Genomic DNA, 14,190 nt, shown 5'->3' on the forward strand with positions numbered 1-14,190 from the left:
AGAAATGATAGCTGGCAATGTAATACTCCCTTCCAGTGGACATGAGAAACCAATCAATGACCAGCCATCTGATGCACTTAGCTGCAGTGGAGAAAAAGCCAGAAAGTCCTCTACAATGAGATGTCAAATCAATGAGTCGTGAGGAAAAGATGTCACTCGTTCAGCTCTGGAATGTTCTGGAATCACTTATAAATAGCAGTGCCACTATCAATAAAGTGATTCCTGAACATTCCACAGCTGAGTGATTGACATCTTTGCCTCACGACGTGTTGATTTGGCTCAGCTGCAGTGGACCAGACCAGATGTAGAAAGATGTTTGTTCTACAGTGAGTCCCAATGCCTATCTATCTAATCCCTTCTTGAAAATCAGTGTGCTCTCTCTCTCTCTCTTCCCCCCTAAGAAATCACATTTCCTTTTATACCACTCCTTCCATCCATATAGGATTCCAGCACACTTTTGAGCTGAGTATTCAGATCAGAAACACACATATGGCTGCCTCTAGGCAGATGGCCTGGCACCATGCTTCTTGCTCTCTAACAGCGTCCAAAGAGAAACAGGAAGAAGAAACATGGGCCCGATCATTACTCAATTCCATTTGAACAGACCGAGACTAGGAAGATAAGTGATTTACTCCAGGTCACAAACTGTCCATGGCAGATTTATATTTATGTCTGTGTTCAGCTCACCAGACTGAACTCCAAGCTCCAAGGGGGGAATGGGTTGAGAACTCAGGGTTCAAATCCTGCTTCTGCCACTGACATTCACTGACTTCGACCAGATCATATTGCCTAAGCTCTGTAGGAGGGAACCTATTGTATCTGAATACTTATAGCGCTACATTCATCTATAAAAATGGTAATTACATATTTCTGCCCTATAGCCAGGTCGTCTGATATCAATATGAAACTTGCTTTGTTCAACTTCTCCAACTTAAGAATCCTACCAACTTAAGGCTGTGCTGGTTACTCTATAACAGAACTACTGCCTTAACATGGCTTGTTTTGTTGACAACAGCACAATCAAAGACCCTCAGTAGGAGCAATGTGAAGTACCCAAAACATAAAATAATTAGACCTACCTGATGAGACCAGATCTGCAATATTTAAAAGACACTAGCCTAAACATGCCAGCTAACTGTACACTTCCCCTAGAATGCATAAGGATAATTGGGGGGGGGGAGTGGGGGAGGGAAGGCACACGAAAGGATGTTGCAATGAGCTGATTTTGAAGATAGACCGGGCGTTTAGGCCATTTCTTTAATAAGTGAGCTTTTGATATGCTGGGTATTGGGAGTTGTGCTGGTTACATAGTAACATGATGGCAGATAAAAACCAAATGGCCCATCCAGTTTGCCCATCTGCAGTAACCATTATCTCTACCTCTCTCTAAGAGATCCCATGTGCCTATCCTTCGCTTTTCCCATGCTGTTCCTGGTTGGCTGAAGAGTCACAAAAGCTTTGCCTTGGGGTGGGCAGGATGGAATTAACCTCAAGGGTCACCTGTGGAATCTGATCTCTAAGAAAGTCCTCAGATGCCCAATAGGAAGCAGGGAGAGGTGGTGTACGTAGTATGAGCTTTGCACAGCTGCTGTCAGAATCCATACCATCATCTATGCAGCAGAGTTCAATGATTCTAAAGAGGGGCCTCAGAGCTTAGATAACAACACAAGAACTCAGAGCCTGGCTGGATTTGTTAATCTGTGAAATTCTCTAACAACCATATGCCACCTGATCATGCTAAAGTACTAAAAGCATTTCAAGACATAACTCCCTAAAGAAGTGCACCAGCTCAGGGGTAGAAGAACAGCTTTTCGGCTAGAGCAGGGGTGAAAAAGTCCCTCCTCGAGGGCCGCAATCCAGTCGGGTTTTCAGGATTTCCCCAATGAATATGCATGAGAACTATTAGCATACAATGAAAACAGTGCATGCAAATAGATCTCATGCATATTCATTGGGGAAATCCTGAAAAACTAACTGGATTGCGGCCCTCGAGGAGGGACTTTGACACCCCTGGTCTAGAGGCTCTTTAGTTGCTGATGCTGTGTAGGGCAAAATTACTGTGACCTATCCTATTCCATAGCTTTGTACCAGCTAGTTTTTGCTTTGCACACCCAAGGCTAGCTTCTGAAGCAGGAGTAGCCGAGATACTCCTGAGATTCCTGCCCCATTGCCGAGTCTATCCACTCATGCCCCCTGCATTCAATCCCTTTTTTCTAACTGCTGCAGGGGCCAGACTGTGCAGTGCTTGGTCATTCCAGGGCTCCCTGGGACTCATGTCTCTTATGTAGCAGAGCTATGCCAAGCAGGGAAATATTTGGGAGCTATAATCTGCAGGAAGCTGCTCTATAAATAGTAACCTTTGCTTCAACCGTTTGGGGGGAGGGGGGGCTCCCCACTGGAAGCAGGGCTGCGGTGACGAAGTTTGCTGGCTGCAATTGATTTCCTCCCTCCCTCCCTCCCACCTACTTTGCCCACGCTTTCCAATTAATTTCTCACCCTCTGTTGGGATGAGCTTCCGGAATATAAAAATTATTTCCTCACTGCCTTCTCTCACAGTTCCACAGCTAATAAAACAAATGAGCTCTGCAAGAATTCCAAGGCATTCAGAAACAGGGTGTTTTTTTTCCAATCAGACCAATAATTACCTCTGCAAGGATTGTGCTGGCTATTTGCAGAGAAATCAGAATTCACTCAACTACAGAATTATGGCGTCAGATAACCTTAAAATTATATTTGTACTGTACTAAAATGATCATCTTTCAAGCCAAGTGCAAAGTGGAATCAACGGCCTGACCACGAATAGCCAATTTCATCACAGAACTGTGATAATTTCTAAACCCAATGCAAGAACTAGCAGCACCACAAAATCAAAGCAATCATATCAAAGCTTTCTGTAACACCAAATCAAATACCTTTTCATCTTATGTGTCTGGAAATAAGCAGCATCCTCACAAGAGACAAGTTAATCTAGTCATGTATTTTTTAATGGGTATAACTTATGGGCAGACTGGATGGACCGTTCGGGTCTTTATCTGCCGTTATTTACTATGTTACCAACAGTGAAGTGGAGGACTATTTATATATTTATTTATTCAATTTTCTATACCGTTTTCCCAGGGGAGCTCAGAACAGTTTACATGAATTTATTCAGGTATTCAAGCATTTTTCCCTGTCTGTCCCGGCGGGCTTACAATTTCTCTAATATACCTGGGGCAATAGCCTAGTGGTTAGTGCAGTGGCCTGAGAACCAGGGGAGCTCGATTCCCATTGTGACTCTGGCCAAGTCACTTTAAAACCCTCCATTGTCCTAGGTACAAAATAAGTACCTGTATAAAATTGGTAAACTGCTTTGATTGTATTCGCAGAAAGGAGGTATAGCAAATCCCATCCCATTTTCCTAACAGAGTTTCATCTGCATATTACCCCTAAATTAGACAACTCCTACTTTTGGTAGAGAATTCTTCCATGCAGTTGCATGCTTCCGGATCTGGACGTCACATCCTTCTCACAGATAAAAGTTTGATTTCCTGTAAGGTATCTGGAGCTGGCTGCAGCTATCCATAGTGGCATACTAAATGACAGCAGATAAAGGCCTGAATGATCCATCCAGTCTACTCAACCATACATGCTCCATAAATTAACCATTTAATTTAAATGGTCCTTTTTCTTAGATATTTCTGGGCCAGAAATCCAGAGCTCTTCCCGGTACTGTGCTTAGGTTCCATCTACTGGAGTCTCCGTCAAAGCTCACTCCAGCCCATCTAAACCATTCCAGCCCATCCTCAACTGAATGGCCATATACAGGACATAGACCGTGCAAGTCTGCCCAGTACTAGCCTTAGTTCTTCAATATATACCCATTATTTTCTGATTAGAAATCCTCTGTTTTCATCCCATGCTTGTTTGAACTCTGTCACCATTTTCCTCTCCACCACCTCCCTTAGGAGTGCATTCCACGCATCAACCACCTAACAGAGTTTCATCTGCATATTACCCCTAAATTAGACAACTCCTACTTTTGGTAGAGAATTCTTCCATGCAGCTAACTCCTCCAAGGACACTGAATTCCAAGAAAAATGGTTTACTGCAGAAAATGAATAGTAGGTCACTTTAGCACTATCATCATTTATTTCATCATCTGAAGATCCTCAAAGCTTGAAATGGGGCTTCCTGTCCTTCAGCCATGGGCTGAACTGGGTTTAGCAAGAGGAAAGCACCAGATCAGGACACAGCTTGAGTTTCTGCACTCTGTATTTCCTCTATCTGCACATTGTAACTCGCTGAATGTCCAGCTCTCTTGATTGTAAACCGCCTAGAAGTCACAAGATTGTGGCGGTATAGAAGAATAAAGTTATTATTATATCAGATTAGGTATGACTATCCAGCTTATGGTGCCAAGTCTCAAACTGGGTGCTCTGTGGAGGTCGTGGCCTCAGTTTGCTGGAAAGAGAGATGACCACCTGAAGCCACTATCATCACTCTAGTGATCATACCAAGACATGGACCAAGAAGGAAAAATGAAAAGCAGCATTAAAGGAAAAGAGAATGGTCTCAGCCACAGGAGGGTGCTAGAATGCTTTAAAAAACCTAACAAAAAACCCAGAGAAAATGAGCAGCTTCCCAATAAAAGCCAGATGAGGGGGAGGCGTTAGCAGCAAAGCCTTACGTAGAATAAAGAGAATAGGAAACGTTTAGGAGCCCTAATGTGGAAAAAAAAAATAAAAAACCTCAGACTTTTAAATTTTGAATGCATTACTCATGAGTCTTTTGTAGGAATCACCAATCTCACTGGGTTCTGACACCATGACAGCTACAATAGAACATTTTCTACTTTCCTTATAAAGGACACAAGCAATTAAAAGATCACATTTGCAAAAAGAATCAATATTAATTCTGAGTGGGCTGCTCCAAACTCTGCTCACAACGAGAGACAAGTCCATGCTAAACAACTACAAGCTCCTTGTACAAGAGTCAGTTTAGAAGCTTTTCATTCGTACAATTAGAGAACGCATTCAATTTCCAAACTGGATTTAGAGCTTCCAGTCAAGATCTGACATTTAGCCTTGATAAGAGACAGACTTTCTGATCCAACACTGGAACAGCGGCTCAAACACTAGACTGAATCAGCTCTCTTGGCCAAGGCATGTCAGTGTGACCCTGGACACTGAAGACTAGGCGGTGAAGCTGAGAAAGCAGTGACAGGAATCAGATTACAGCCATCTGGGGTCAGCTGGCAACATGGATAAATACATCAGTCCACATTCTAATTCCTATCTTTCTAGTCTTTAAGGAGAGTCTACTTTAGAGAGAGAGAGAAAAAAGCCTGACATTCAAAGTTAAAAATTGTCAAGAATTTTTCGTTCAAGCACTACCAACCTTTCAGATCCTGTGAAAGTGCAAGACAGCATGTGCTTTGATGCTGTACAACAAAACATGATAAAAGCACAAGAATGAGGATTTCAGAGAGCTAAGCTCTTTCTATTTTTATCAAGCACATCAATAGGTTCTCCACGCAGAATCAGTTACCGGGCTAACCATGGTACACTGTTACGCTAAGGAAGTCATCTCCGGACAAAAAGAGCAGAGAGAAAACCCCAGCACTTTTTCAGGGTTTTCTCTTTAGAAAAGGGGGAACAGGTGGAGACAGAGATAGGAAAGCATGATTGGGGGGGGGGGGGGGGGTAAGAGAAGAAAAAAAATACCTAAGTGCCTCTTCTTCTGATCTCCTGAATCTTTCTCTCTCTCCCTCCCTTTCTATAGTGCCTGATTTTCCCAACACACTTATCCTTCCTTATAATGACATCTGGCCCCTTCTCTTCTCAGCTCAGTCAAGTCAGACACTCTCCCATCTCTTTCTTATAAAGAACAGCATTACCCATATACATTGTCACAGAACAGTTACAAGCTGTTAAATAATACTAATACATATACAAATTGACAGCACCAAGACAGATTCACCAGGATCAATAGATAGAAAAAAATTAGATATACTTCACATATAGAGAGTGAGGGGAGTTAATAAAACCCCTCCTTCCCAACAGAAAGTGACAGATCTCCCCAGAAAGCTCCCAACAGACAGTGCCAAGTCTCTTTCTTTCCCCACCTGATACAATATAGACAGGCAGTGACAGATCTTTCTCCCCCCCTAAACACAATAGACAGCCAGTGACAGATCTTTCTCCCCCCCTAAACACAAGACAGCCAGAGACAGATTTTTCTCCCCCACCCTAAACACAATAGACAGCCAGTGACAGATCTTTCTCCCCCCCTAAACACAAGAGACAGCCAGTGACAGATTTTTCTCCCCCCTAAACACAAGAGACATCCAGTGACAGATTTTTCTCCCCCCCTAAACACAAGAGACATCCAGTGACAGATTTTTCTCCCCCCCTAAACACAAGAGACAGCCAGTTACAGATTTTTCTCCCCCCCTAAACACAAGAGACAGCCAGTGACAGATTTTTCTCCCCCCCTAAACACAAGAGACATCCAGTGACAGATTTTTCTCCCCCCCTAAACACAAGAGACATCCAGTGACAGATTTTTCTCCCCCCCTAAACACAAGAGACATCCAGTAACAGATTTTTCTCCCCCCCTAAATACAAGAGACATCAGGTGACAGATTTTTTCCCCCCCTAAACACAAGAGACATCCAGTGACAGATCTTTCCTCCCCCCCAACACAAGAGACAGCCAGTGACAGATTTTTCTCCCCCCTAGACACAAGAGACATCCAGTGACAGATTTTTCTTCCCCCCTAAACACAAGAGACATCCAGTGACAGATCTTTCCTCCCCCTAAACACAAGAGACAGCCAGTGACAGATATTTCTCCCCCCTAAACACAATAGACATCCAGTGACAGATTTTTCTCCCCCCCTAAACACAAAAGACATCCAGTGACAAATTTTTCTCCCCCCTAAACACAAGAGACATCCAGTGACAGATTTTTCTCCCCCCCTAAACACAAGAGACATCCAGTGACAGATTTTTCTCCCCCCTAAACACAAGAGACATCCAGTGACAGATTTTTCTCCCCCCCTAAACACAAGAGACATCCAGTGACAGATTTTTCTCCCCCCTAAACACAAGAGACATCCAGTGACAGATTTTTCTCCCCCCCTAAACACAAGAGACATCCAGTGACAGATTTTTCTCCCCCCCTAAACACAAGAGACATCCAGTGACAGATCTTTCTTCCCCCCCTAAACACAAGAGACAGCCAGTGACAGATCTTTCTTCCCCCCAACACAAGAGACAGCCAGTGACAGATTTTTCTCCCTCCTAAACACAAGAGACATCCAGTGACAGATTTTTCTTCCCCCTAAACACAAGAGACATCCAGTGACAGATTTTTCTTCCCCCCTAAACACAAGAGACATCCAGTGACAGATCTTTCTCCCCCCCTAAACACAATAGACAGCCAGTGACAGATCTTTCTTTCCCCCCCCAAACACAAGAGACAGCCAGTGACAGATTTTTCTCCCCCTAAACACAAGAGACATCCAGTGACAGATTTTTCTCCCCCCTAAACACAAGAGACATCCAGTGACAGATTTTTCTCCCCCCTAAACACAAGAGACATCCAGTGACAGATTTTTCTCCCCCCTAAACACAAGAGACATCCAGTGACAGATTTTTCTTCCCCCTAAACACAAGAGACATCCAGTGACAGATCTTTCCTCCCCCCCCAAACACAAGAGACAGCCAGTGACAGATCTTTCTCCCCCTAAACACAATAGACAGCCAGTGACAGATTTTTCTCCCCCCTAAACACAAGAGACATCCAGTGACAGATTTTTCTCCCCTAAACACAAGAGACATCCAGTGACAGATTTTTCTCCCCCCCCCCTAAACACAAGAGACATCCAGTGACAGATTTTTCTCCCCCCCCTAAACACAAGAGACATCCAGTGACAGATCTTTCCTCCCCCCTAAACACAAGAGACAGCCAGTGACAGATCTTTCTCCCCCCCTAAACACAAGAGACAGCCAGTGACAGATCTTTCTCCCCCCCTAAACACAAGAGACAGCCAGTGACAGATCTTTCTCCCCCCCTAAACACAAGAGACAGCCAGTGACAGATCTTTCTCCCCCCTAAACACAAGAGACATCCAGTGACAGATCTTTCTCCCCCTAAACACAAGAGACATCCAGTGACAGATTTTTCTCCCCCCTAAACACAAGAGACAGATCTTTCCTCCCCCCCTAAACACAAGAGACAGCCAGTGACAGATCTTTCTCCCCCCCTAAACACAAGAGACAGCCAGTGACAGATCTTTCTCCCCCCTAAACACAAGAGACATCCAGTGACAGATCTTTCTCCCCCTAAACACAAGAGACAGCCAGTGACAGATTTTTCTCCCCCCTAAACACAAGAGACAGATCTTTCCTCCCCCCTAAACACAATAGACAGCCAATGACAGATTTTTCTCCCCCCTAAACACAAGAGACAGTCTGTGACAGATCTTTCTCCCCCTAAACACAAGAGACATCCAGTGACAGATTTATCTCCCCCCCTAAACACAAGAGACATCCAGTGACAGATTTTTCTCCCCCCCTAAACACAAGAGACATCCAGTGACAGATCTTTCCTCCCCCCTAAACACAAGAGACAGCCAGTGACAGATCTTTCCTCCCCCCTAAACACAAGAGTCAGTGACAGATCTCCCCCCCATACACGGGACAGTGGCCAGATCCTCCCTCCCTCCCCCCCCCTATTACAGATTCACCCCTTCAAGAGCAGCCAGTGCCCCCGTGTATGGTGCAGGAAATCTGTCCGTGTCTCTTGACAATTTCCCAACGCCCTGACCAGTGCCACACAGACAGACAGACAGACGCTCCCCTCCCCCTTCCCCCTCGACAGTTGCCAGCCCAGACCCCAGAGGAGGACAGCGATACCTTTTCTGAGTAAAGACTAAAAAGCTCCAGCGCGCGCCGCGAGGAAGGGAGATTCGCCTCATTCCAGCCCCTCCATCCGGGCATTTCTCGCTGACAGAGAGAGCAACGCGCCCGCCGGCCACGACACACTTACACACACATGCTTACCGTGTGCAGCTCTCCGCCGACCGCACTGACACACGACGCCGGCTCTGAGGCGGCACCAGCGGCTCGCTACGTCACGGGAAACCCGCCTCCGCCGCCAGCCAACCGCCGGGCCCGCTTCGGGATGCCCATCCCGGAGCGCGGCTCCCATTGGCCTGACAGAGCCGCCACTCACTGCCTGACAGGCCGCCTCCTCCCTCCCGAGCTTTAATTCACAAGAGCCGGCACGTGCGCCGAGCGCTGATTGGCTCGTTTAGGAAAAGCAATCGCCGCGTCCTTTCGCCAAGCTCCGCCCGTCCCGCGCTTCCCATTGGCGGAGCCCACGACAGGCAGCTCCGCCCCGCAGAGATCTCATTGGACTCCCGGGAGCCGCTCGCGCGCGCTCTGAATGCGGAGCGTACTTGAGGAGGTGGTAGCGGGATTCCCTGGAGAAGGTTCTGGAAGCCGATGACGTCACCGGAGAGTAACGGAAATCTTTGAACGCCTCCACTTCCGCTCCCCGGAGATTGCCTTTCCGGGAGATGGAATTGGCGCTCTGGCGCGTGACTTCTGAGTGTCCGCTCTTGCTCTGCTTTTAGGGGCGTTATGACGCCGTATTCGCTCCCTTTCACACACAGACACGGACTCCAGGCCTTGTTTAAAAAAAAAAAAAAAATCCCGCTCATTTACCTTGAAAAAGCAGCCCTCAAACGGTCTCAACGTTTCTCTTCATATTCCAAAGCGTAAATAAAGATAAAAATGCCGTAATCTGCTATAATTAAAGTCATAACATAGCTGAAAATGAAGCTTCAGTTCATCATTGGAATGTTTTTGTTTTGTTTTTTTGCTCTATGCATGATGTATGTTGCGTAGACAGAATCATTCTATCTATGCAACATACATCATACCTACAGCAAAAAAAAAAAAAAAATTCCCTCAGGGATTGTATGGATGCTCAAAAGGCCTTGTGCAGATTTGTATCTGGATTTATTTATTTCGATTTCTATCCTGTTCTCCCAGTAGCTCAGAACATTTTTGTGATATATATGGAGGAAAATGCATAGTGTTAAAAATGAAACACACCTAAAGAAGGCATTGATCAGTGCATGTTTGAAGTGTGAGATTACAGAAACTGGGCCTCTTCTCCCTCAAACAGAGGAGATTAGAGAGGGGAACATGATCGAAACGTTCAAAATACTGAAGGGAATAGACTTAGTAGATAAAGACAGGTTGTTCACTCTCTCCAAAGTGGGGAGAACGAAAGGGCACTCTCTAAAGTTGAAAGGGGATAGATTCCGTACAAACGTAAGGAAGTGCTTCACCCAGAGAGTGGTAGAAAACTGGAACGCTCTTCCAGAGTCTGTCATAGGGGAAAATATCCTCCAGGGATTCAAGACAAAGTTCCTGCTGAACTGGAACGTACGCAGGTAGGGCTAGTCTCAGAGCACTGGCCTTTGACCGGAGGGCCGTCGCGTGAGCCGACTGCTGGATACGATGAACCACTGGTCTGACCCAGCAGCGGCAATTCTTATGTTCTTATGGGTTACAAGCCAACATTCACAATGGAAAACATTTTGGACTGTTCGAAGACTATACAGCAACTTACGTACAGGAGAGTGCAGAAAAGAGGGGGAATATAAGGGGGTCAAGGGGTAGTTTGCAGTTAGAATTTCAGTTGAAGAGGAGAGTCTTTACTGCTTTCTGGAAGGTCATCAGAGAGTTCTGTAGTCTGATTTGTGAGGGGAGTTGGTTCTAGAGATGGGGAATGAAGTGGTTGAAGGATCATTTGGGGGTGGTTTCTGACAGGAGAGACCTTCCTGGGGGGATGCATAGGCGTTTCTCCATTTCAGAGCGGAGGAGGTGGGTGGATATCAGACAGAATGAGAGAGAACATAAGAATTGCCACTGCCGGGTCAGACCAGTGGTCCATTGTGCCCAGCAGTTTGCTCACGCGGCGGCCCCTTGGTCAAAGACCAGTGCCCTAACTGAGACTAGCCTCACCTGCATATGTTCTGGCTTAGCAGGAACTTGTCAAATCAAAAGACCTTGTAAACCTTTTTATAGTGGGTTTAAGTCTTGGTGAAATTTGTTGTCAAAAGGCTCTGTATTAATCTTTGATTTTCATCTGTGCCTGATGCAATTATGTAGGGTGGTTTGCATCTTCTGGTCTGTAATCTGCTATAATAAAACCCTTAGCACGCATGCACACTTCAAACTCCGTGCGTCCGTGCTTTGTGCCTCCGCATGTGCAGTACAATAATTTGCCTGCCGCCAATCACCTGTGCCTGCCTCAACTGATTTCCTGCCTTCTGCCCCAATCTCCGACGCCAGCTGACTTCCTGCCTTCTGCCTACGCTGCTGGGATGCCTCTTCTCACCCCCAGACCAGCAGCGACAGAGCCACAGTTTCATCAAGCAGCCTCTGCTAGGCTGGCCCACTTGAATAATGCGAGGCGGGCCGGCCTAGCAAAAGTCCCGAGACTGCCCGGTCTAGCGGATGCTGGACAGGGGGAGCAGGGAAGGGAGAAAGGGTACTACTGGACAGGGAGGAGGTAAAAGGAAGGGAGAAGGGCTACTGCTGAACAGGGAGAGCAGGGAAGGGGTGCTGCTGTTAGCAGGGGAGAAGGGAAGGGGTGCTGCTGGACAAGGGGGAGGTAAAAGGAAGGGAGAAGGGCTACTGCTGGACAGGAGGAGCAGGAAACAAAGAAAGAAAGGTCTCAGCGCCCCGTTGTGCTAAAAGTTTACAACTCTATTCTAGCACCCGTTAATGTAACAGGCTTAAACACTAGTTTATTTAATAATCACAGCACCAGCATATTATTTCATTAAATAACTCAAAATATAAGATTAAATAAATTATTCTTATGGTGAAAAGTGCTCAGTGCCCTTTGTCTCCTGCAAAATTGGTATTGCTAAGAGAACAAGTTTGGAACCATCATGCCACTTTTTAGTCTCACCAGATACAGTGGTACCTTGGTTTACGAGCATAATTCGTTCCAGAAGCATGCTCGTAAGCCAAAGCACTCGTATATCAAAGCAAAGTTCCCCATAGGCCATAATGCAAACTTGGATGATTCGTTCCACAACCAAAGTTTGCTTTGGTGGCCCAGGGGTGGGTACCTGCCTGTGGGTGCCGCAGCCCCTTCAGCGGGGTGGCTTCTTTCCCTCGGGATCTCCGTGCGGCTGCCCTCCCGCTTTGGCCAATGCACGACGTCGTGCGTGCTTGTACGTGGCGCGCGTGTCGGCCGGCTTGGCTCGGCTCGGGAGCTGAGAGGTCCTGCGCATGCTTCTACAGGATGGTGGCTGGCTTGAATGGGGAACCGGGAGGCGTTGGTGGACAGCCACTCCACTGAAGGAGCTGCGGCACCCACAGGCAGGTACCCACCCCTGGGCCACCATAGCTGAGAGCTTGTTTAGTGAGTCAATGCTCGTTTTGTGAGGTACGATTTGCGGGAGTGTTTTTCTTGTCTTGCAAAACACTCACAAACTGAGGTTTGACTGTACTGAATACTTCTTGCAGATTACAACACTGCTACCATAATCAATACTTTTAGAATTTAGTAGCACTTATCTTAATATCTGGAGAAATTGATTGTGTTGAAAATGTGGCTACATAGCGGCCCAGCAGGACGTATTTTTTTGTTTTCTTTTGCTTCAAAGTGGCTCGTGCTCAAAGTGACTCGTGCTCATGAAGTGCTATTAGCTTGGTTGCTCCTCTACTTAGACCCAAGTTTCATCCAAATGGGTCGTTGGAGGCAAGGGGGAACTTGGGGGAGGGGTGTTGCTTGATGATGGGAGGAAGTGGGCATCTCTCCCACTGTTGAGGGAAGGGTGTCAAGAGGCATTGCTTGGTGGAGGGAGTAGGCATCTCTCCCGCTGCTGTGGGGGTGCTTGACTTCAGCAGTGGGAGGGAGTGGGCATCTCTCCTGCTTCTGAGGAGGGGTGTCGGGGAGGGGGGGGCGTTGCTTGGCAAAGGGAGGGAGTGGTCATCTCTATTGCAGTGTGTGTATGGGGGTACTTGACTTCGGTGTCGGGAGGGAGTGGGTACTAGGTATCTCTCCCGCTGCTGGGGTGGTAGGGGGGTGGTGGTGGTGGTGGAGTTAGTAGTGTTGGGTGATTTTGTGATGCAGCAGAAAAGAGTGGGCATCTCTCCTGTTGATCTTTGATTTGGGTTTTTAAAAATATTTTAATTTGCGTAGGGGTGGGTGGGGCTGAGCTGTCAAGACTTACTTTCCTGTCAGTGCCTGAGCCAATTAGTGAGCTCGTTGTACTACATTTGCATGGCAGCATCAGAGACTGCTAGAAAATTCAGAAAAGACCATGGTAAAGCTGATTTAATAATCAGCCGCTAAAATACATGCACTGGTTGGAACCGGTGTGGCAAGCACGTTAAAGACAGAATTTAGTTTTGAGAATCTGGCCCTAAATGTGGTATGGTGGGCAAGATGGCCACTGAGTAAGGAGGGTGTGCAGGAGCTCTGTGTCGGTTTAGATCTGACTTTATCCACTTGAGAGCTTTCTTCTGTTCTAGCATGCCTAAAAGAGAGGGGAAAGTGAAACATTTTCCTCCCAAATCCTCTACGAATAGTCACCAACAAACCACAATTATGGAGCATCTTGCTGGCATTGCGAATTGCTCTGAAGGAGAGTTTTCTGGTGCTCAGGGGTTAGGAAGCCTCGCCTGCCCTGAACTTGAAGTTACGCTATCTCTGAAGGAGAGGTAGAGAGAGTTCCTTGGCTGGAAGCAGAAAGTGTGGTTGCAGCTCATTGTCTTTGGTTTTCGTGAGAGGTTTTTCCAGAGATACTAGGGAAGAGGGAAATGCCTGCACATTTGCCCTTTCTTCTCTGGACATCATAGAAACATAGAAAATGACGGCAGAAAAGGGCCATAGCCCATCAAGTCTGCCCACTCCAACAACCCTCCCCTAATCTACACTCTATCACTCGTCCCCAAGCTGTCCTCCTCTATGCTACCCTCGTAGGGATCCGATGTGGGCATCCCATTTATTCTTAAAATCTTGTATGCTGCTGGCTACAATCTTGTATGCTGCTCCGGGAGCTCATTCCAATGGTCCACCACTCTTTCAGTGAAGAAGTACTTCCTGGTATCCCCATGAAATTTCCCCCCCCTGATTTTCAACGGATGTCCCCTTGTGGACGAGGGTCCTT

The 14,190-nt window shown here is 46.5% G+C and overlaps 1 protein-coding gene across 2 annotated transcripts in view; it reads right to left on the bottom strand.

Moving 5' to 3' along the window:
- Window positions 1-9,206, bottom strand: part of DNAJB5 (DnaJ heat shock protein family (Hsp40) member B5) — a 46,267-nt gene extending 37,061 nt beyond the window's left edge. Inside the window, exon 1 of one of the 2 annotated variants that reach the window (XM_033936413.1) lies at window positions 9,047-9,206. Coding sequence is in view for 1 of the 2 variants with exons in the window: in XM_033936405.1 (XP_033792296.1) it covers window positions 8,900-8,961 (62 nt within the window). In the remaining variant the exon portion in view is untranslated. The other variant, XM_033936405.1, reaches the window with a different exon arrangement.
- Window positions 9,207-14,190: the final 4,984 nt, after the last annotated feature.

The sequence above is a fragment of the Geotrypetes seraphini genome, chromosome 1, assembly GCF_902459505.1.
Source record: "Geotrypetes seraphini chromosome 1, aGeoSer1.1, whole genome shotgun sequence".
Lineage (NCBI taxonomy): Eukaryota > Metazoa > Chordata > Amphibia > Gymnophiona > Dermophiidae > Geotrypetes > Geotrypetes seraphini.